General features: G+C 56.9%; 1 protein-coding gene across 1 annotated transcript; it reads left to right on the top strand.

Annotated features, from left to right (window-relative positions):
* Positions 1-3,988: 3,988 nt before the first annotated feature.
* On the top strand, positions 3,989-22,240 carry ROBO3 (roundabout guidance receptor 3). Its single transcript, XM_068977341.1, has 28 exons — positions 3,989-4,148; positions 7,100-7,426; positions 7,719-7,876; positions 8,557-8,677; positions 8,776-8,914; positions 9,213-9,340; positions 9,723-9,847; positions 11,493-11,664; positions 11,966-12,171; positions 12,738-12,819; positions 13,117-13,282; positions 13,483-13,649; positions 14,515-14,636; positions 14,817-15,042; positions 15,263-15,384; positions 15,590-15,761; positions 15,869-16,054; positions 18,183-18,206; positions 18,298-18,340; positions 18,554-18,693; positions 19,238-19,432; positions 19,597-19,735; positions 19,908-20,120; positions 20,505-20,653; positions 20,782-20,892; positions 21,071-21,238; positions 21,725-21,909; positions 22,229-22,240. Exons 1-28 carry the CDS (start codon positions 3,989-3,991, stop codon positions 22,238-22,240), a joined length of 4,158 nt encoding a protein of 1,385 aa, XP_068833442.1.
* Positions 22,241-23,050: the final 810 nt, after the last annotated feature.

Below are 23,050 nucleotides of genomic sequence, written 5' to 3'. Positions count from 1 at the left end.
GAACCAGGAAAGCTCTTGTTCTCCCTAGCCTTTGTTTCACCTGCACTGGGATGTGGATATTTCTACCCGGTTGCCTTCAGATTTCCAGACCTGGTGGTATGTGTTGCACAGGAAACTCCCTTCAGGCTCCTCCTGGGGGTGGGGGTAGGGGTGGGGGCGCTCTAGGACAGGGGCCCTGGCCTATTATCTCAGCAGCTCCAGGGGCTGAGCCAACAGACCCTAGCTCCTGCTGGGGGAAGGCTCCTGCTGTCTGCTTTCCAGCCGGGGGCCTGTTCTTTGCTCTCTGATCCCCCCTCCTGTTTGGCCCTCTGGCCCCTGCCGGCTGGGTCACTGCCCCCTGGCATCACTGCTCTGAAGCCAGCAAGCCTGCTGGGCCATTCACAGGCATAGCCTGGTAGGGGTGGGGGACAGATGTTCGACCCTTGTCCCCCCTCCCCCAACCAAAACACACACATATGCTCAATGTATATCAGTGCCCCAGGAAGGGATCCAGGCAGAGAGAGTGATGGGGGGGTTACAGGCTCTGGGGGGATGTAAATGGACTGGGCGTGTATGTGTGTGTGTGTGTGTACTGGAGAGAGGGAGGCAGGGGCAGTAATCAGTGTGAGAGAGGCAATTACATGCCAGCAGCTCATCCATGACCAGCTGGCATTCAGGCTTTGAACCTCCAAGAAGCTTCCCATGCAGCCCCCAGCTCCGTTGCTGAAAACCCCCAGCTACATTCTCTGGCCTCATGCGATGGCATGAGGCCAAGGAAGTTGGCCTGGGGTAGCTGTACTCTCCAAAGACACTCACGGCCACGCCCATGCACGCCTGCTCCAGACATGCATTTCTTCCCACCAGATGCCATAACCCATCAGAGGAAACTTACCCTCTCTCTCCACAGTCTCTGCTCTCCCCACCCTCCCTGCCTCTTGCCACTCTCCTTTTTGCCAACTTTTGGAGCGCTTTAGATGCTGTCCTAGTGTCCATGTGTTATAGGTTAGGAAACAGAGACAGACGCAGTGAGTTACCTACTCTCTCTAAGAAAGAGGTAGAAGCCAGAGTCATATTGGTTGTGTGTTGGGCGAGGTGGTGGGACACAGGCAGTGAGGAGATAGAGAGAAGGCAAACTCCTTCCAGAACTGCCTGTGGGAACAGCTGGACTTGAAAAGGCACAGGGCAGACACTTGGCTGGTGGTCAAGTGGTTAAGACTCTGAGCTCCCACTGCAGGGGCCAAGGTTCGATCTGAGGGTCAGGGAACTATGATCCCATGTACCATGAAGGGTGGTCAAAAAAGAAAAGGAAGGAAAAAATGGTGCAAGGCTACTGTCAAGCCTGTCCATCTGACCTTAAGAAACGGAGGCTAGACTTTTTCTGCCCAGCCTCTGCCCCACCCTCCACTAAGTCCAGGGCTCCAGGGGCCTTGCCTGGAGGGGCTGGGACTTAGGCTGCAGTTGGGAGGTATTTATTCTTCAGTACACCCCAGCTGAGTACTGCACCCTCTTGGTATTCAGCTGAGCTGATTCAAAGGGAGCATATTCTAGAGATACAAAGAAGTACAAGGAAGAAAAGAGCAGAGAGAAACAAGAACAAAAGGGTATGGGGAAGAGGTGAGGTGGGGAAGAGGGCTGGGAGATTTGGGCCAGGAGAGTCTGGGAAAGGAAGAGAGTGGCCCCACTTTGTCCAGCCTCCACACCTAGGATGCCAGGCATTAGGAGGCAGCCTTGCCCATGGGCTAAGTTGCAGCCTCCGCTCAGGGAACCCTGAGCAAATAGCCCTGATCCCCACATAAAGGGCCAATTAACTGTGCTGTCTCCAGGAACAAATCCGCTAACAGGGTGACAAGCCCCCAGACGCTGGCAGGCCCTGTGTTTGCTGAGAGGCCAACTGGGAGCAAATCAGGGGATTAGGATGGGGCAGGAGCCACATGGCGGGATGCGGATTCCTGTCTGCTGCAGCCCTCCTCACCCTGGAGCCAGGAGGCTGGATTCCTGTCCCAGCTCAGCCTCTGGTGTGATGGAACCCAGGTGACCCGGGTGGGTCTGCAGGAGGGGGAGCAGAGGGCTCCTGAATTATCAGAGCAGAGCAAGTGGTCCGATTTCTCCTGAACAACCAGCAGACAGGTCCAGAGTGTGAAGTCTTCTCATAGGCAAAGATTGGGCCTTCTGAGTTTGTCATTCCTGAAGGGGTTGTTTTCTGAAGGAAAAATCTACCCCTTACCACTTCTCTTATCTGAATGCAACTTCGCTCTGGAGCAAGGACCAGATCCTGGCTCAGTATCCAGTGCTTTAGAATGAACGTGTCACCAGCGCCTCTCCCTCCTATCCCACCTCAAGGTCGGCTCGGATTTAAGTCATCTGGGGGGCCCCAGATCCCTAGTCCAGCAAGGGCAGACAGGGTGCTGAAAGAACAGTTCCCAGGGCGCAGCCTCCCTCTGCTTCCCCCTCCGCTCCCCCATCCCCCACCTCCGCACCTCGGGCTTCTGGCCTTGCTAGTCCCGTCGCGGGCAGAGCTGGGGTGGGGAGGGAGGGAAGGCGCGGCGATAAGAAGACACCCAAACATTCGGTCATTTGCCCTGAGGATTGAGGGCGGTGTTTTGGGACAAGCCCTCACCCCTTGACTAAGTCTCTGGTTCACTTGAGAGCTGCCTGCCTGAAATACTCAACTCTTGACTTACCTTAGTCTGGAGTCTACGTCTGTGTGGTACCCCACTCCTCCCCCAGAATCTTGACCTCTTCCCCTGCCTTCTCCCACTTTGGAAGCAGCCACCCCAAAGCTGATCTCATCATAGAGCCCTCTGACAACCGAAACTCCACCATAAGCGGGGCCTTATATCAGATATTAACTAATAGGATGCCTCTGATCTCTCTTCCTCTGATATCCCAAGACCACCTACAGCCTAGGAAACTCTGTGTGTGTGTGTGTGTGTGTGTGTGTGTGTGTGTGTGTGTGTGTGTAGGTAGGTAGGTATGACTTGGAGGTCTTCAGGTATTAAGAACTCCAGGAAAGTCGGAAGCGTGCTGGGAGCGGGCAGGTGTGTGGGGTGGGTGGGGATTGTTGTGACCTTCCTACCAAGGAGGATCGTTATTAAGTTTGAACAGATTCCTGCGAGTTGTCCATCAACCCCATCTCTTCTCTTGCACTTGCCTTTACAAACACAACACTGCTCTTTGTCTTAGCCCCGGACACCCTAGTTTCCCTTCAGTCTCCTCCAAAAAGTAAAACAATAAGTCAGAGCATAAAATAAGTCAGAGCAGAGCAAATAGACGTGAGCTGCTCCTGGGTTTCCCTGGGCTTTCACCTCAGGTTTTATCCCTGTGGAGTATCCTGCAAGAACCACGAGATTAAGGGGTCTGGGGTAAGGATTCTGGGGTCAAGACGCAGCGTCTCATCTCCGGGTCTCTCCGCTACAAAGCAGCGACTGCTGGGCAGAGAGGTGGACGCACCGCGGAATTACTCTCCACCCAGCCCCAACTCCCGCCCCAAACCACCCAGCCGGCCGCACTCCCGCCGCAAAACCCAGGCACAGGGGCAGACTCCGACAGAGTCTCATCCCTCATCTCGGGTGCTTTGAGAAAGGAGAGAGACTCTCCTGCGGTGCCCAGAACCGACGCGGGACGCCTGGAGCCGGGCGCAGGCCGCGGGGCGGGGACTCCAACTCGCGCGCTAGGCGACTCTAGTCTCTGGCCCTGCTAGTGGCCGTCGGGGTGGGGGTGGGAGGGCGGAGAGAGGCGGATTAATCCCTTAATTACGCGGTGATCGGCGTGGCACCTGCTTTCTCCCGCTCGGCTCCCCGGGGACCCCGGCTCTGGGGGGTGGAGAGAGAAGGAAGGAGGAAGGGCGCGCGGAGGCGCGCACGGTACCCAGGCGCGCCGGCAGGAGAGCGGCACCGTGGCTGGGGCAGCGCGTAGAGGCTGTGGAGGGGCTTACGGCTCCCGGCCCGCGGGTCTTAGACCCAGGGGCTGGGCCCCGAGCCCCCAGCCCCGGGCCCCATCTGGGCGCGCCATGCTGCGCTACCTGCTCAAAACGCTGCTACAGATGAACTTGTTCGCGGACTCCTTGGGCGGGGACATCTCCAACTCCAGCGACCTGCTCTTCGGCTTCAACTCCTCGGTGGCGGCGCTCAACCAAAGCCTGCTGCCCCCCGGAGATCCTTCTCTCAACGGTAAGACCCTGCCCCGCGGGGACTTCAGATCCAGGGATGGGGGTAAGGTGGGAGGGAGGCGCGGACGGGGAGGTCCAAAGCGCTCCTGCCTTGAGGTCCGGGATCAAGCGGCGCCCTCCAGCGCTTCCCAGCGCCTCCCGGGTGGTGGGAACCGATGGGTAGTTTGGGACTTAACGCATCTTAGTGAGGACATCGTCGGGAGGTCGAGGGTTTGGGAGGAGATGGCTACTGAGTCCACCGCTTCTCACCTCCCCAACCGACGCCCACGGCCACCCCAGGTGAGAAGAACCGGAGTATGAGAGGCCCGGACCCACTGCGCCGAGGGTAGAGGAGGGGGCTCAGTCACCCGAGGGCCTGGGCCAAGCCGGGCCACTCGGTGACCCACCCAGGGCGCAGGTTTCCCTTCGGGAGTCTAAGTTTTGCAAGAACTCACTTAGGACGAAGGTGATGACGCCAAAATGTTTAATGTGTTTGCTACAGAAGACGACCGCGGCGGCGACCGTTTCAGGGAAACTTACAAGTTTGCCCCTCAGAGGTAGAACTCACCGCAGCCCCACCCCGGCAGAGCTGCGGCAGGCGGGCAGCGCCGGCGGGGAGGTCATTACCTCTAATTACGGTGATTAATAAATGACTGAGACAGCGCGCTATCCCGGAGCGCGGCGGGGCGGCGGCGAGAAGGGACCACCGGGGGCTTGGGGAGAGCCCGATGGCGCCCCTGCCGGCCACATCGGAAACTCGCGCTTCCCTGAACACCTTTGCGGTTGATACCTCTTTGGAGGTCACAGCCTCCGTCCCTCTGCCTCTAGCCACCCGAATCTATCAGCACCGTGCTGGGGGCTGCAAGGTGGCCAGAAGACCCGGCCAGTGAGTGTGTTTGTGAGCGGGGTGCTCCAGGTGCTGGGGGAGGAGCCCCAGAGCCCCATTAGCATGGCCATTAGCTATTCATTAGCTGCTGCGAAGCATCATCTCCTGAGACCGGGAATGGCAGGGAAGAAATTCCAGGGAAAGGGCGCCCACAGCTGTGTGTACAGGAATTAAGGGGAAAGAGCTGATGAGAAGGGCATGGTAGGTGTGGAGGGAGCAGGGAGGAAGAAATTGGGGAATGATCTGGGATTCCCCAGTCTCTTGACCGTCCTAGGTTCCTAGGGGGGATTAAGCACAGAGCCCTCCCCACAGACACTTTGGAAACCTCTCTGCTCCCCCAGGGCTCTTACAGAGTGTTGTCGCCAACACATTGCCTCCTTTAAACTCGAAAATGTAAGGAGGTGCGTTGATGGTCACATTTTTCGACTGAAGAAACAAACTCAGGATGAATAATATCCCAATGGTAACAAAAGCAGTGTAAAGTTTGACAATAACCAATTCCCATTACACCTGAGGTTATGTGAAGGGCAGAAAGGGAATATCGGAGCCTGGAAAAGTCTGATTCAGGTGGAGACTGTAGAGATCAAGATAAGGTAAGGTGGCCCAGGAGAAGGAGCCCTTAACTAAAGGTAGATTAGCCATATTCATGGTGCCTTCTCCCAAGTTCTTTACATACACCATGGTCTTACGACAATGCATCACAACTCCCACATACAGGTAAAGAAACTTCGACCCAGAGAAGTTCATAATTTGCCCTAGTTCTTACAGCTAGGAAGTGTTGGAGTCTGAGATTCCAACCCTGGTCAGTTCCATAACATTGCTTGAGCGTTAACCGCTCACTAAAGGGTTGCCCGTCTGGTCTGCCTGAATGGGGACTGGAATGGGACAGAGGAGAAGAGACGAGAAACAGAGATTTCCATCTAGGATGGAGGAAATCGAGAAAAATTTCTTCCTTCCATAAGTGGGAGGGAAACTGATCTTGTCCCAAACTGGTTATACACTCTCCCCAGGATAGTACCAGGCTGGGGCAAACCGTGCAGCTTTGTCTCAAGGACTTCTGAGAGCCGGGGCTGAAAATGAAACTCAGTACGACTCAGTGGCTGGAAGCCACTGAGGTCCCCGTGGGTGCTGGAACAGGGCCAGGGTGGGGATGGGCAGGAAGGCAGAGAACCGAAGTGTTGAGTGGTCCTTGGTTATTTAAGGACATCAGGTTAGACAAGGCGGCAGCGACGCCTACTGGCCACTACGGGGTACAAATCCATTTTTGACAAAGCTGGGGGTTGGGTGTCTGAGCTCAACCGGCTCCTGGATCCTGGGTCCCAAACTGAAGGTGAAAAGTGAGCCGAAGGCTGTAGACCAAGTGAGGGGCAGGAGCAGACATGCGGGTGAACGGATCTGAGTGACCAAGAAAAGTCAGACGAATTCCTCTCTCAATGATTCTTAGCCTCTCTTGGCTACATCAACCTGTAGAATAATCAGTTGAAAACTATGCCTTCTTAGAAAAGAAGCGTTACTCACTCTTCCATCATCAGTTGTGTTCAATTCTTGTGACTTAAAAAGACCAGGAAACCTGGTTATCAGGGGTGTCAGTGAGAAGGGCACTCTGCCCAGTTACAGAATTCAGGTTAAGGGCCGCTTCCAGCTCCAGGCCACAGCCCATCATTCGCTTCTTCCCTTTCCTAAGGGGCTCCCGAGGCTGGGCCACAGTCTCTCCATTTCAGTGGACAATCAAGTGTCAGCTTTTCACAGATCAGGGATGAGCCGCGAACCAGCGCGGCTGGGGGACTGGAAACCAGTCGGCTAGAGTCGCGGTCTACTTGCCAAGCCGTGGTCCAGTCGCTTTGCACTTGAACTTGGCAGGAGAGGAGGCAGGAGTCTTCAGGCTCCCTAGGCGCTTGCGTCTCTGCTGATCGTCTGTTCTCAGGCACCTCCTTTCCAGCCTAAGAACATGCGGGGCAGATGCCTAGGAGAAACTCGACCTTACCCAGAGAGAGGATGGGAGGGTCGGCCTCTTTTTCTCTCTGGAGCCTCGCGCTCTCCCTCTGATCTCCGGGTCTGAATGCTCTGCGCCATCCACCCCACCTCAGGGTCAAGGATCGGGCCGGAGGACGCGATGCCGCGCATCGTGGAGCAGCCGCCAGACCTGCTGGTCTCCCGAGGCGAGCCGGCTACGCTGCCCTGCCGCGCGGAGGGCCGGCCCCGGCCCAACATCGAGTGGTACAAGAATGGGGCGCGCGTGGCCACGGCGCGCGAGGACCCGCGCGCCCACCGCCTGCTGCTGCCCAGCGGCGCCCTCTTCTTCCCGCGCATCGTGCACGGGCGCCGCGCGCGGCCAGACGAGGGTGTCTACACTTGCGTGGCGCGCAACTACCTGGGGGCAGCGGCTAGTAGAAACGCCTCTTTAGAAGTGGCAGGTAGGAGTCTGCTGGTCGCTGCCAGAGCCTCGGGGAGGTGGGAGGGCAGCGGGTAATCCCATCCGAAGCCAGTCCCAATCTCACCCCATCAGCAGCCTCCCTTAACCCTTCTCCTTGGCCGGAGGAGGAAGCGGGCCTGGTCTTATCGCAGCCGGAGAAGAGTTCCGGCCTGCGGTGGTGACCCAGCTCTTCCCGCAAACCCTTTCCTGGGTCCTCACCCAGTTACGTCACCCCGCACCCTATTTATTCCTCTGGTCATCCATTCTGGCTCGCTCTCTCTCCCTCGCTCCAGTCCTCCGCGATGATTTCCGGCAGCCTCCTGGGAACGCGGTGGTGGCAGTGGGGGAGCCAGCCGTAATGGAATGCGTGCCCCCGCGCGGCCACCCGGAGCCTTCGGTGTCCTGGAAGAAGGATGGTGTCAGACTCAAGGAGGAGGAGGGGAGGATCACGGTGAGGGGTGAGACCAGGGCTGAGGATCTCACTGGGAGCCAGGTCCTGACAAGGAGCATCCTGAAGGTCAGGCCCTTAGGCTAGAGGTCTGGGACAAGCGTCAAAGGAGGAAGGTCTGAATCTAAAGGTCTTGGAAGGGTGGGGGTGGGGGGGAGGTCCTGGAAGCAATAAGAGATTTTAAATTGGGGCATTAGCCGACCAGAGGCTGAGAGTCAGCTACTGAATGGGGGATAAAGCAGCATGGGTAAGATGGAATTGGTGTAAGAAGGTGGGAGTATGATGATGCCCCATGGACTGGTGGGAGGGGAGGTGGTCTGGGCTACAGGAACAAAGATTACACCTGAGCCTTATCTTGGGCAAATCACTTAAGGATTCCTTAGAGGGCTTCCCTGGTGGCTCAGATGGCAAAGAATCTGCCTGCAGTGCAAGAGACCTGGGTTCGATCCCTAAGTCAGGAGGATCCCGTGGAGATCCTCCGGTATTCTTGCCTGGAGAATCCTATGGACAGAGGAGCTTGGCGGGCTCCATGGGGTTGCAAAGGGTTGGACACGACTGAGCGACTACTACTGCTATAAGGGGCCAACTCCACTGGTCGTCTTCATTGGCTTGCTGTGAGGATCAAATAAACAAGTGTGCAGTCGTGGCCATAAAGGACCCAAGTCTCCATGATTACTCTGCAGATCCGTGGAGGGAAGCTGATGATGTCACATACTTTCAAGAGTGACGCAGGGATGTATGTGTGCGTGGCCTCCAACATGGCTGGAGAACGGGAGAGTGGGGCAGCCAAACTTGTGGTCCTGGGTAGGCTTGTGCAGTTTGGGAGTTACGGGAGTGGGCAGCCCAGGGAGTGAGTAGCTGTGCAGACCCACTGAGTCTTCACTCCCCCCACCCCTCCACAGAGCGTCCCTCCTTCCTGCGTAGACCTGTCAATCAGGTGGTCCTCGCTGGTGCCCCCGTTGACTTTCCGTGTGAGGTGCAGGGGGATCCCCCTCCTCGTCTACGCTGGCGCAAGGAGGATGGGGAACTGCCCACAGGCAGGTGAGAAGGCCCCTCCTACTGCCTGTAAGGAGACCCAATCAGCTCAAGAACATACCCAGCCCTAGAAACCTGGAAAAAGAAAAAGAAGGTAGATGCTTCTCATTGGACCACGCAGTCTGTTCCCAGAGCCTGTGGCCCTGCCCCAACCAGTCCCCACCTCCATTCATGAGTACCAGCTTCTGTCCCTGCAGAGGTCTACGTTGTCCTTACGTACCCTAATTCTGGTGTCCGTCCTGGGGGATGCGAGAAGGGGTCTGTAGTTGTGGCCAACCCAGCCTGGGGGTGGGGAGGGGAGCAGGTACGAGATCCAGAGCGACCACAGACTTCAGATCAGGCGTGTGAGTGCTGAAGATGAGGGGACGTACACCTGTGTGGCGGAGAACAGCGTGGGTCGCGCCGAAGCATCCGGCTCCCTCGTTGTTCATGGTGAGGGCGCCCCTGGGCAGGCCTTGGTGGGCATGGGACGAGGGCAGGTGGAGGATGGGTGGAGGTGGAGAAGGCGGAGAAAGGACAGAGCAGGAGATATGAGTGGGTCCCCTGAGACTCCAGTATTCTTGCCTGGAGAATCCCCATGGACTGAAGAGCCTGGAGGGCTACAGTCCATGGGGTCGCAAAGATTTGGGCATGACTGAGGGACTAAGCACACACACCCTGAGGCTTCTAGGAGGAGAGGAAGGAAGAGAAAGCTAAACAGGCTTGAGCAGGAGACAGATATCTGCTCCTCCCTAAGCCAAGCTCAGGCTTCTCTCTCCTGTTCCTCCCTTAGTGCCCCTGACTCCCTGCTCCTTTATCTCCCTCCCCTTCCCAGTCCCACCCCAGCTGGTGACCCAACCCCAGGACCAGATGGCGGCTCCTGGAGACAGCGTGGCTTTCCAGTGCGAGACCAAAGGCAACCCCCCGCCTGCCATCTTCTGGCAGAAGGAGGGAAGTCAAGTAGGTGGCCAGCTCCCAGGGCCTGTCCACAGCTCCTCCTCTGGGTCTCGGCCTCCCTCCTCTCACATTCTGCAAACTTCTCTCTGGGCTTCAGTCTTACCCTTCCTCCCAGAAACCCATGCAGGTTATTTGGGAGGATTAAATAAGATAATGAATATAAAAGGCCTGGAACAAAGGAGAATATAGTTAGGTGGCAGGGAACAGTCCTATATGGGAATTCCTTGGAGAATCTTTCTGTTTTGGACAAGGCTATCCAGAGGATGTGGGCTTTCTAGGTGGCACTTGTGGTAAAGAACCCGCCAACCAATGCAGGAGATATAAGAGACTGGGGTTTGATACCTGGGTTGGGAAGATTCCCCTGGAGAAGGGAGTAGCTACCTACTCCAGTATTCTTGCCTGGAGAATCCCCATGAACAGAGGAGCCTGGCAGGCCACAGTGCATGGGGTCGCAGAGTCGGACATGACTGAGTGACTTAGCACACACGCACGTGCTGGGGATGTAGCTGATCCAATTAGATCCTTCCTCCTCCCCACGCCTGGGCCTGGACTTTAGCATCTTGCTCTGGAAAGTGAGTTCCATACCAAAGCTGCTCAGGGTAGAAAGTGACAGGCTCATCTACTTACAAAAGACTTCCACCAGGGGGAGCTCACGGTCACCCCTCTTTAACCTTCACAGGCAATTCAGAGTTCTGAGCAGCTTTGGTATGGAACTCGGCATAAAACAAAATTGAACCGGGGTCTCCCGCATTTTAGGCTGATTCTTTACCAGCGGAGCTACCAGGGAAGCCCATAAAACAAAATTTAAGTCTGATTAAACCCACCCCACTAGGAAACCAGGCCACCACCACCTCACTGCATATCCACAGCCCCGATTTTCCAATATCTTTTCTAGCACTGTGAACTGCTACATTTTAATTATTTTCTTAAATGAATAAAAATGCTGATAATAGGGACTTCCTTGGTGGTCCAGTGGCTAAGACTCCGCACTCCTAATGCCGGGGGTCTGGGTTTGATGTCCGGTCAAGTAACTAGATCTCATATGCCTCCACTGAGTTCCCATGCCCCAAGTAAAGATCCCACATGCCGCAACAAATACCCAGTGCAACTAAGACCCGGTGCAGCCAGATACATAAATATTTTTTAAATGCTGATGGTAGTAGAGGGTGGGAATAGACATCAGAGAGGGGCTCAGCGTGGTGTCATTTTCCCTGAGACCCAAACCTGCTTCCCTACCTTCTGTGTATCTAATGTAAAATGTTAGAACCAGAAAGAAGCAGAACATACTTAATATTTCTCACTCAATCTACTGAAAGAGTTTCACGCAATTACTTGATTTAATCCTTATAACTACCCTCTAAGAGTCAAATTTGGGGAAAGTGGGTCTCAGGAAAGTTGCTCAGATTTCCCCAACTAGCTTGCTCAGATTTCCCCAACTAGAAATGCTGAGATGTGTACCCCCAAATCATCTAATAAAACTCTGTTACTGTTGTGAATAGGCTTAACTAGTTTGCCTCAGGTCACAAAACTGGCTAGGGACAGTGTTATGAACTAGCACCTTAGGAATTCTCTGGATCCTGGGGTTGCTGAGAATGCAGAGTTCTCCCTGGCAGCTGCCACTGGGCTCTGTTGCTTGCTCTGTCCCCAGGCTCTGCTATTCCCCAGTCAGTCACTTCAGCCCACAGGGCGCTTCTCAGTCTCTCCCAGAGGCCAGCTCAACATCACTGAAGTGCAGAGCAGGGATGCAGGATACTACGTGTGCCAGGCTGTCAGTGTGGCCGGCAGCGTCCTGGCCAAGGCTCTGCTGGAGGTAAAAGGAGGTACGTGCCTATGGAGATAGGGCTGGAAGGAGGTAATAGCTGAAAAAGGTCTGTTTTTCTTGGATTCTATGTAATATGTTTGCGCGGGGAGAGGCGTGTTCCTGGCACATGTCCGTGAAGTTTGGGAACCAGGTACAGAAGCCACTAATGGATGGCTGATCCCAGGCAGAGAGAACACATGGCTATAGAAGCCCCGCCAATATCCAGGGGAGGGGAAGTGAAGGGGTAGAGACGAGGACAAGGAGCTGGTTGCCTGAACCCAGAACCCTCCCCTGAGATGCCCAAGTTCTTCCTCTCTTAGCTTCCCTGGAAGGACTGCCTCCCATCATCCTCCAGGGACCAGCCAACCAGACGCTGGCACTGGGTTCCTCCGTGTGGCTGCCATGCAGAGTGAGCGGGAATCCCCAGCCTAGTGTCCAGTGGAAGAAGGATGGGCAGTGGCTGCAAGGGGATGACGTCCAACTCAGTGTAATGGCCAATGGTACCCTGTACATCGCCAGCGTGCAGGTTAGGCTCACTCCTGGAGCCCAAGTAACTGAGAACGGCCGTGTGGTCCGTGTGCCCCACTCTAGTGCCGGCTGCGACTTGAACTCCATCTCTGTCCCTCTGCTCTCAGACCACCTAGAGCAGGGGGTCCCCGATCCCCAGGCCATGGACCGGTATTGGTCCGGGCCTCCTAAGAACCGGGCCCCACAGCAGGAGGTGAGCAGCAGGTGAGCGAGCAAAGCTTCACCTGTATTTACAGCCAATCCTTATTGCTCACATAACCGCCTGCGCTCTGCCTCCTATCAGATCAGCGGTGGCTGGCATTAGATTCTCACAGGAGGGTGAGCCCTACTGTGACCTGCACATGGGAGGGATCTAGGTGGCATGCTCCTTATGAGACTCATCCCCAAACTACCTGCCTATTCATGGAAAAATTGTCTTCCATTTTGGCACTGGTCCCTGGTGCCAAAAGGGCTGGGGACCACTGCTGCAGAGCGGACAGCATCCTCCCCATCCTCCTATATGCCCACCTCCACCCTTCACCTTGCTCACTCCCAGTGTGCCAGTGTCTCCACCCTCTCCTGCAGGAGGGGCACATGGGATTCTACAGCTGTGTGGCCAAGAGCTCCACAGGGGAGGCCGCCTGGAGTGGCTGGCTTAGGAGGCGGGGTGAGTTTTTCCTTTGTTCTCTCATTTTTTTGCCAGCACTCTTCCCCAAATTGGCCTCAAAGGTGATCAATACCTCCCCCTCAAACCCCAGAACTGGTTTTATCTTCCAAAGGCCATGGCTGTGGCTGTTGGGGGGAGGACAGAAGTGGTACCTGTGGGAACAGATGTGAGCAGGGTCAGTTCACTCTGTCCCCGGCTCCAGGGTCACCATTCTCACAGCTCCTCTGGGAAAGAGGAGATTACACCGGGGCCATCTTCTCCCCATCGTTCTACTCAAAGATTATGTCCTCACTGCAGAAGACCGGGGAGCAACACCAGACCCCCCTGCAGAACCCAGTACCCCTCCGGGACCTCCTTCGCAGCCTGTGGTCACTGAGATCACCAAGAACAGCATTACTCTGACCTGGAAGCCCAACCCACAAGCTGGGGCCACAGTCACCTCGTATGTGATAGAGGCCTTCAGGTACAGAGGAAGTTTCCAATGCAAACCTGGAAAGCTACCGGGAGGCACCCCTGTGTCTGCAAAGTCTTGGCTGTGGTGGGAAGAGGTTTACCAGTTCTGTCTCCCCAGCTGAGGAGCAGTTGGGGGGGTGGGTGACAGAGAATGGATGAGAGGGAACAGACAGCTTGGGCTGGCACAGCCCTGTTACCTCATTCTTGTAGCCAAGCTGCTGGTAACACGTGGCGGACAGTGGCGGATGGCGTGCAGCTGGAGACACACACGGTCAGCGGTCTGCAGCCCAGTACGATCTACCTATTCCTGGTGCGAGCCGTGGGAGCCTGGGGCCTCAGTGAGCCCAGCCCTGTCTCTGAGCCCATCCGCACCCAGGGTGAGTAAGGCCTGGATCTCTGGATCACAGGTATGGCATGCAACCCCGCAGAGCATCCCCTGCCTGCAAGTTATGGCACCTATCTGCTTCCAGTTTCTGTGCTGGTGGCCGGGCCTGGAAGAGGGAGTCATGCTTCCCTTTCACTGAGGGAACAAGAGAAGAGGCAAGAGAGAGAAAGAGAGAGAGAGAGACTGATTCAGTCATCTTGGTAGCTCCTCCCTTCCGAGCCTTTACTTACAGATAACAAGACTAGAAGGAAACTTGGAGGGACGTCTTCACGTGAGAGATGAGGAACAAGGCCTTGAAAGGTGCAAGGGAATCCCCAGGTCGTCCAGTGGTTAGGACTTCATGCTTCCTTCCACTGCACGGGGCACAGGTTCAACCCCTGTTCAGGGGACCAGGATTCTGCATGCCATGCATTCAGGCAAAGAAAATAAATAAATAAATAAATCTGCAAAGAGCCAACTCATTGGAAAAGACCCTGATGCTGGGAAAAATTGAAGGCAAAAGAAGAAGAGGGTGGCAGAGGATGAGATGGTTAGATAGCATCACCAACACAATGGACATGAATCTGAGCACTAACTCTGGGAGATAGTGAAGGACAAGGAAGCCTGGCCTGCTGCAGTCCGTGGGGTCGCAGAGTTGGACACGAGTTAGCAACTGAACAACAACAAATATATGGAGAAAGCAGGCTACCCTGGCCCACCTCTGGAAGCTCTTCCCTTGACCAGCCATCTCCTGACTCTGGGATGGGCTCCAAAGTACTAAGTAGTGGTCTGTGGGGCAGGGCAGGGGACATACACATGCCCTCAGTTCTGACTCCCTGTCCCAGAGGCCCTTGCTGAGTGGACTGTTTGGTCAGCAGACAGCAGCCCATCCAGGCCAGTGGAGGACCCATGGAGAGGCCAGCAGGGACTGGCCGAAGTGGCTGTGCGTCTGGAGGAGCCTGTAGTCCTTGGGCCTCGGACTCTGCAGGTGTCCTGGACCGTGAGTGTGGCCCAGGGATGAGCGTAAGGGCAGGCATGATGATGGGGGACACAGGGGAATGCATACGGGAGTGTGCAAGGTGCATGGCTGGGGAAGACTGCTGCGTGAAGGAGGGGCTGTGACAGGAGGACTCGTTGGCTCCAGCCCCTCCTCTGGCATCCTCTGTCCTGCCTCCCACAGGTAGACGGCCCAGTCCAGCTGGTGCAAGGTTTCCGGGTGTCTTGGAGGGTTGCAGGACCTGATGGGGGAAGCTGGTCGGTGCTGGACCTACCGTACCCAAGCCAGCAAAGCACAGTGCTAAGGGGACTCCCCCCAGGGGCCCAAGTCCAGGTCAAGGTGCAAGCTCAAGGCCAGGAGGAGCTGGGGGCTGAAAGCCCCTTGGTGACCAGGAGCATTCCTGAGGAGGGTGAGGGAGTGGGGCACAGCGCTGATGGGTGGACAGGAGGGAAAAGAGAGGGGAGGAGGAAGGTTTGCCTGGGGAGGGCAAAGGGCGAGGGGTGGGGGGAGGAGACACGCCTCTCAGTTCCCTAAGAGGTTAGCACTGGGAGGATGAGCAAGGTTGGGGCTGGAGGGGCAGCTTGCAATGACTGTCTGTGTCCTTCTCACCATGCTCCACCCTGGCCCAGCCCCCAGTGGTCCCCCCCAGGGAGTGGCCGTGGCCTTGGGGGGTGAAGGCAACAGCAGTATCACTGTGTCCTGGGAACCTCCGCTCCCCTCGCAGCAAAATGGGGTCATCGAGGAATACCAGGTGCAGGGGTTGAGAAGGGCCTGGGTGGGCAGGCTGGGCAGTGGAGGGAGAAGGTTAGGATCAGGGAGGAGGGAACCTAGGTCCGGGTAGAGGAGAGAGGTTTCAGAGTGCTCTCGCCGAGCGAATTACGCCTGGCCGAGGCGTCATTCCCACCATTCAGAGATCCACTCCTGACTCCCTAAGCCCCGGGTCTCGGCCTCCCCAGATCTGGTGCCTGGGCAACGAGAGCCGCTTTCATCTCAACCGGTCCGCGGCGGGCTGGGCGCGCTCGGCCGTGCTGCGGGGCCTGCTGCCCGGTCTCCTCTACCGGACCCAGGTCGCGGCGGCCACCAGCGCGGGCGTGGGCGTGGCCAGCGCCCCGGTGTCTGTGCAGCTGCGTGAGTCCGGAGCGGGTGCGGGGGAGGAGCTGGGGTTTCGGGAATGGGGCGGGGGGTGTCCTGGGGTAGGGGTGCCTCTACTCCCCTCACCTCTCTGACCCCCGCAGCGTCCCCGCCGGAGCTGGAGCCTGGGCTCGAGGCGAGCCCGGGGCTGGCGGAGCGGCTGGCGAGGGTGCTGCGGGAGCCGGCCTTCCTCGCGGGCAGCGGCGCCGCCTGCGGGGCGCTGCTCCTCGGGCTCTGCGGCGCCCTCTACCGGCGCCGGAGGCAGCGCAAGGAGCTCAGTCACTACACTGGTGAGAGCCCAGCCCGGGGGCCGGAGGCTGGGAGACTCGACGGGGGTGGGGTGGGGTGGGCGGAGCCTTGAGATCTCGCTCCCCCAGGAAGGGAGGCGCGGAGAATGGAGAGAGAGTTCAGCCGCTCAGTTGTGTCCGACTCTTTGCGACCCCATGGACTGCAGCACGCCAGGCTTCCCTGGCCATCACCAACTCCCCTGAGCTTGCTCAAACTCACGTCCATCGAGTCGGTGATGCCATCCAACCATCTCGTCCTCTAACCTCCCCTTCTCTTCCTGCCTTCAATCTTTCCCCGCATCAGGGTCTTTTCTAATGAGTCAGTTCTCCGCATCAGGTGGCCAAAGTATTCGAGTTTCAGCTTCAGCATCAGTCCTTCCAACGAACATTCAGGACTGATTTCCTTTAGGATTGACTGGTTTGATCTCCTTGCACTTCAAGAAGCTCTCAAGAGTCTTCTCCAACACCACAGTTAAAAAGCATCAATTCTTCGGTGCTCAGCTTTCTTTGTAGTCCAACTCTCACATCCATACACGACTACCAGAAAAACCATAGTTTTAACTAGACGGACCTTTGTTGGTAAAGTCAAGTCTCTGCTTTTTAATATGCTGTCTAGGTTGGTAATTGGAGAAGGCAATGTCACCCCACTCCAGTACTCTTGCCTGGCAAATCCCATAGACGGAGGAGCCTGGTGGGCTGCTGTCCATGGGGTCGCGAAGAGTCGGACACGACTGAGCGACTTCACTTTCACGTTTCACTTTCATGCATTGGAGAAGGAAATGGCAACCCACTCCAGTGTTCTTGCCTGGAGAATCCCAGGGGCGGCGGAGCCTGGTGGGCTGCCGTCTATGGGGTCGCACAGAGTCGGACACGACTGAAGCGACTAAGCAGTAGCAGCAGGTTGGTAATAGCTTTTCTTCCAAGGAGCAAGCGTCTTTTTATTTCATGGCTACAGTCACCATCTGCAGTGATTTTGGAGCCCAAGAAAATAAAGTCTGTCACTGTTTCCACTGTTTCCCCATCTATTTGCCATGAAGTGATGGGACCGGATGCCATGATCTTCGTTTTCTGAATGTTGAGCTTTAAGCCAACTTTTTCACTCTCCTCTTTCACTTTCATCAAGAAGCTCTTTAGCTCCTCTTCACTTTCTACCATAACAGTGGTGTCACCTGCATATCTCAAGTTATAGATTTTTCTCCCAGCAATCTTGATTCCAGCTTGTGCTTCAGGAAGGACTCAGCTGCTGGCGGGAGCCGGGGTTGGGGGGGAGGTCACAGGGAGGGTCGCACTGGAGCTCAGCCCCTTGGACAGAGGCAGGGTGCCCACGGTGGAATCCCAGCTGTTGGAAGCAGGGAGGTTGGGGAGGGTTTGGGGGGGCAGGGTGAATTCCAGAGGGGATGGAGTCTGCAGAGAGGGGTGAGATTTTGTCCTTTAGACTCCTGGTCTATGTGGAGGAACAAGCTTTGCAGTCAGCCCCAGTAAAGAAGTGGGCTTCCCAGGTGACACTAGTGGTAAAGAACCTGCCTGCCAATACAGGAAATGTAAGCGACGCGAGTTCGACCCCAGGGTCGGCAAGATGCCTTGAAAGAGGACATGGCCACCCACTCCAGTATCTTTGCCTGGAGAATTCCATGGACAGAGGAGCCTGGCAGGCTACAGTCCATGAGGTCATAAAGAGTCAGATAGGACTGAGTGACTAATACTTTCAGTAGAGAAGGGGCAAGTCTGGTGGAGGGAGGGAAACTCACTTCCTGGAGCCTGGGGGCTGGCAGAGGGAGTGTGGCCACAAGCCCAGGTGATAAATTATCAAGCCTGGTCTGGATGGAAGGGAGGGGGGCCCGCTGAAAGGAGGAGACTTGAGTTCTCCTGCCTGGGATGGTGCCTGTCTGGAAAGGTTTGAGGTCTCTTAGATAAAAGGTTCGGTGTTGGCTACATGCAGGAATCACTTGGGGAGCTTTAGAAAAATACTGATGCCTGAGTCGAAGCCTTAGGAATTCCTATGAACTTGGTCCAGGGTACCGCCCGAGGGGCGTAATTAGGACCAGAGCCAGGGAGTGGACAGGAATATGGGTATTTCTGACTTTCCTTCCCTTTTCCCCCCTTTTTTCTCCCATGGGTTCCTTTTCGGAAGCCTCCTTTGCCTACACACCTGCAGGTAAGACATCTGTCTCTGCCTCCGGGGTGGGGAGTAGGGTTCAGATCCCAGGTAGGGGAGCTTCTCACAGTCTCCCCCTCACCTTCCCCAGTGTCGTTCCCACATTCAGAGGGCCTATCGGCAGCCAGTTCCAGGTAATTCTCTTAGCTCAGCTCCCAAGAATGATCCCCTCCCCCAAGAGACCTGTCCCTCTGTCCCCACACCTGCCTGCCTCCTGGTGCGGCGCTTCTCCCTCCTCCCACCCCTATATTCCCCATTTCAGTCCTCAGCTCCCATTACCCCTGCCTGCCTTACTTTGCTGGCCTCTGCAGGCTCTCTGTCCCCAGTGTTCACCTGCTGTCCCTCAGGCCACCAATGGGCCTTGGCCCTGCTCCCTACCCGTGGCTGCCAGACTCGTGGCCTCACTCATCTCGGAGCCCCTCAGCCCAGGACCCCAGGGGAAGCTGCTGCCCGAGCAATCCTGACCCGGATGACAGATACTATAATGGTAAGGAGGTCTGCTTCCTACCCTGGGAGGGGAGGGCAGCAGCAGGAGGCCCCACACCCTTTCTCCTCTCCACTGCTGGGGTAAACTGAAGGGGGCCAGGGAGTCCCTTCTTGCTGAGGCTGCTCTATCCTTGGGAGGCTCTTGGGAGTTAGGGGAGACTCTCTAGTGCCTAACCTTTACCCCGGCTTGGGGTTAGGGAAGATCACCAGCTTCCCTGGTGGCTCAGATGGTAAAGAATCTGCCTGCAGTGCAGGAGACCCGGGTTCGATCCCTGGGTTGGGAAGATCCCCTGGAGAAGGGAATAGATAACCACTCCAGTGTCCTTGCCTGGAGAATTCCATGGACAGAGGAGCCTATGGGCTATAGTCCATGGGGTCCCAAAGATTTGGACACAACTGAGCAACTCAAACACACACAAACTTTACCCCGGCTTGGCGTGGGGGAAGAAGTGGGATCTTCTCTCACCCTCCATTCTTCTGTCATCCTCTGTTTTCCTGTTTCTGCCCCATCTGCTCCCCTGGGCCTCTCGCTCTCTCCCCCTCAGAAGCAGGGATCTCCCTCTACCTGGCTCAGACGGCCCGGGGCACAGCCACCTCTGCTGAGGGTCCTGTCTACAGCACCATTGACCCGGCCGGAGAGGAGCTGCAGACCTTCCATGGGGGGTTCCCCCCACATCCCTCAGGAGATCCAGGCACCTGGAGCCCGTATGCTCCCCCAGAATGGAGTCAGGGGGACAGTGGTATGACTTCAGTTTCCAACACCCCACTTTGAGCCCTGAGCAGCACTTCCCCAAGAGCATCCTCCAGGCTTCCCCTCTGGGACCTAGTGCAGCACTTTCTTCTGATGTGTCTCACCTCTGCCTCTTTCCTGCCTGAGTCTTGTGCGCCCCCATCCTTTTCTCAGGAGCCAGGGGAGGCAAAGTGAAGCTTCTGGGAAAGCCTGTACAGATGCCCTCTCTCAACTGGCCAGAAGCCCTGCCTCCCCCGCCCCCTTCCTGTGAACTGAGCTGCATAGAGGGGCCTGAGGAGGAGCTGGAGGGCAGGTAAGGATGCTCACTGCCTGCAGATGCCTGTACACAAAGGACCAGCCCAGGGCCTCCTGCCGGGGCAAGGAGGAAGAACATGCTCGGAGAAGAAGGGAAGGGGCAACGGAAGGTCAAAGGGAGGGTATGAAGCTATTCAGTCATCCTTACCCTCCTGCCTCTTTGCCCCCAGCTCAGACCCAGGAGAGTGGTGCCCACCGATGCCTGAGAGGAGCCATGCGGCAGAGCCCAGCTCCGGTGGGGGGTGCTTGGTCCCTCCGTCCCGAGGACAAACCCCCTCTCCCACACCTTCCTATGGGCAGCAGTCCACAGCCACTCTCACCCCTTCACCTCCTGACCCTCCCCAGCCCCCTACTGACATTCCCCATCTCCACCAGATGCCCAGGTAGGGAGGTATATAGTACCTTGCATGTTATAGCCCTCTGTACATCTCTATTCAGTGTGTGGATGGATGGATGAATCTGGGGTCTGGAGGTCTCATGACTGTATCGGGGTGAAAGTGTGACTTGAGGAGAAAAGTGGAGACAAACGAAGTCTCTCACTCTCTCCAGACTTTCTCCATCAGAGAGACCCTGCAAGCTTACCCCGCAAGCTTCCGGGGACATTTTAGAGATGGCTTTCCTCATACTGCACTAGGGTGGGAGCTTTGTGGGGGACATGCTGTGTCTTTTTCATCTGAGTATTAGGTTGACTGATTAGCCCAGTGCCTGCTACAGAGCAGGCACTTAGTGTTTGCTGAGCAAACAAACGCAGTCTCGTCTCATTGCAGGAGGGTGCCCCTCGGGCCAAGCTCCCCTCTTAGTGTCTCCCAGCCCACCCTGAGTAGCCACGAAGGGAGGCCCACCGGCCTGGCTGCTGGCCCTTCTGGCCCCCATCACAGCCCCAGCCCCGTTCCTGCTACAGCCAGCAGTGCCCCTGGTGAGTCTGTAGACCCCTCAGCTTGCCCCACACCTCCGCATCTTCCCAAAACCTTGTTTCTCCTTCACCCTCGAGCCCCTTTCCTGACCCCCTCTCTTATCCACCTGTCCCGTCTCCCAATGCTGCAGGGAGAGCCCGGCAGGTGCCTGGAGAGCTGACTCCTCCATTGCACGGGCCCCGTGCCCGAATCCGGAAGAAACCCAAGGCTTTTCCCTACAGGCGGGAGCACAGTCCTGGAGGTGAGGGGGCCGTGAGCCTAGGAGGTGGGGACAGGAGTGGGGACAGGCTGGAGGAGGGAGCCAGTGAACCCAAACCTCAGGCTGTTCCTTCACAGCCTCCCAGTGCCAGGGAGTGGGAGTGGGAGAAAGACGGGTCAGGAGAAGCAGGAGACCCGGCTGACAGCAGGTCTCTCCCCAGACCTGCCCCCGCCACCCCTGCCGCCACCGGAGGAAGAGGCGAGCTGGGCCTTGGGGCTGAGAGCAGCAGGCAGCATGTCCTCCTTGGAACGGGAGCGGGAGCACAGTGGGGAGAGGAGACTGGTGCAGGCCGCGCCCCTGGGGGCCCAGCGGCGCCCCTACCCAGATGGTAAGGAGGGCCATGGCTACAGAGAGGGTGGGCTTTGGGAGGGCAGCCTAGTGTATGCAGGGTGCCAAGGGTGCGCTCATTTTCAAGCCAGCTCACCCTTGACCTCCAACTGGGTTCATGCATCAACGCCAAAGACACCTGTCTCTCTAGCTTTCTCTGGGCAGAATTTGCTCCAGCTCCCAAATCATATCCTTCCCCAGGACTGGAGCCCAGGTGCAGTGTGGCGGCTGGGCACTCTGTCCCTCCTTTCCCAAGGCCCTCTCTTTGTGGCAGCGGGAGTGGGGGCACTCCCTGCAGGCTTCTGAGCACGTGTTATGTCAGGGCTATGGGCTGGGCCAGTTGCTGCTGCTTCTCAGTCCCCAGGATGGTATGCCCTCCACTCTTCTTCCAGAGCTGAGGTGGCGGTCAGGGCGGCACGAGGCAGGGGGAAGCAGCCCTGTTCGGCCCCCTGCCTGAGTCCAGCTGCCCTTCTGTCTCCTGCTGCAGAAGAAGCCTGGCTCCCCTATAGCCGACCGAGCTTCCTGTCCCGGGGCCAGGGCACGAGCACCTGTTCCACAGCCGGCAGCAACTCCTCCAGAGGCTCCGGCAGCTCTCGGGGATCCCGGGGTCCTGGACGGAGCCGGAGCCGGAGCCGGAGTCAGAGCCAAAGGCCCGGACAGAAGCGTGGAGAGGTGGGGGCCAGGGCGGGCCAAAAAATAAGAGTGGAGGGCTAGGGAGGCTGGGCCAGGGGACGATTACAGATAGGAAGGGATCGAGGGCTTGGGGTGGGGTAGGGGAGTGTCAAAAGGAAGGGACCCTGTGAGTAAGGAGGAAGGGAGGAGCCTGGAGCAAGGTGACAGAGGATGGACACGGATGACCTAACAGAGGGGCCTGGGCTCCATAGGGGAGCAGGATCGGGAGAGGAGATGACCAGCGAAGAGGCACATCCCCAAAGGGGCCTGTTGGCCCTGGGCCAGGGCCTTGCAAGCCAGCCTGTCTCTCTCTCTCTAGGAACCAAGATGACCTCTGACAATAAGCCAGAAGTTCCATGGGGAAGGGCTTGTCCCTGGGCCAGGAGTCTGAACATGAGCCCTGCCCCCTGGTGAATGAGGGCTGAGCAGAGAGGAGCGAGGAGGGGTCTCCTCACGATGATGCCTGGGGCTCTCTGAGGAATTGGCTTGGAAGCCAGAGAGCCAGATCTTTCCTTGCCATCTGATACCCTTTCATAAAAAACACAATAAAAAGAACAGATCAGAGCCCTGAGCCCTGTTTGTCTGGCTTTGTGCAGGACGTAGGGAGGAAGCAGGCTGCGAGCGGGTGTGTATCCTTTGAAGTCCTTCAGCCGAAAGCACTAGGTGAGGGCAGGGCTAAGATGCCACCTGTCCTACCTCCAGAAGGAGCTGAACCACTGTCTCCCCAGTTACCACCAGAGGGACTTTCCACATAACCAACCTTGAGAAACTTGTCCCACCATCCCAGAGCCCCTCCCTAGGTGCTCTCCTCCACAGTCTGGAAATACGCCCTTTACAGCAACAGCAATCTTTCAAAATTCAAGAAAGGAGGAGTTCAAGGGGGGCGTCCTAGCCAAGAAGGAAAAACAGGCTTTTTCAGACACCCATCCCCACCCTTTCACAAAGAGGTACAGACGGCCACCTCTTAGCCAGATTAGTGTGCTAAGTTACTTCAGTTGTGTCTGACTCTTTGCAACCCTGTGGACTCTAGGCCACCAGGCTCCTCTGTCGGTGGGCTTCTCCAGGCAAGAATACCGGAGTGGGTTGCCATGCCCTCCTCTAGGGGATCTTCCCAACCCAGCGATCAAATCCACGTCTCTTA

This window comes from Capricornis sumatraensis, chromosome 8, assembly GCF_032405125.1.
Source record: "Capricornis sumatraensis isolate serow.1 chromosome 8, serow.2, whole genome shotgun sequence".
Taxonomy (NCBI): Eukaryota; Metazoa; Chordata; class Mammalia; order Artiodactyla; family Bovidae; genus Capricornis; species Capricornis sumatraensis.
The sequence above is the reverse complement of the archived record's forward strand: the minus strand, read 5'-3'. Positions and strand labels throughout refer to the sequence as shown.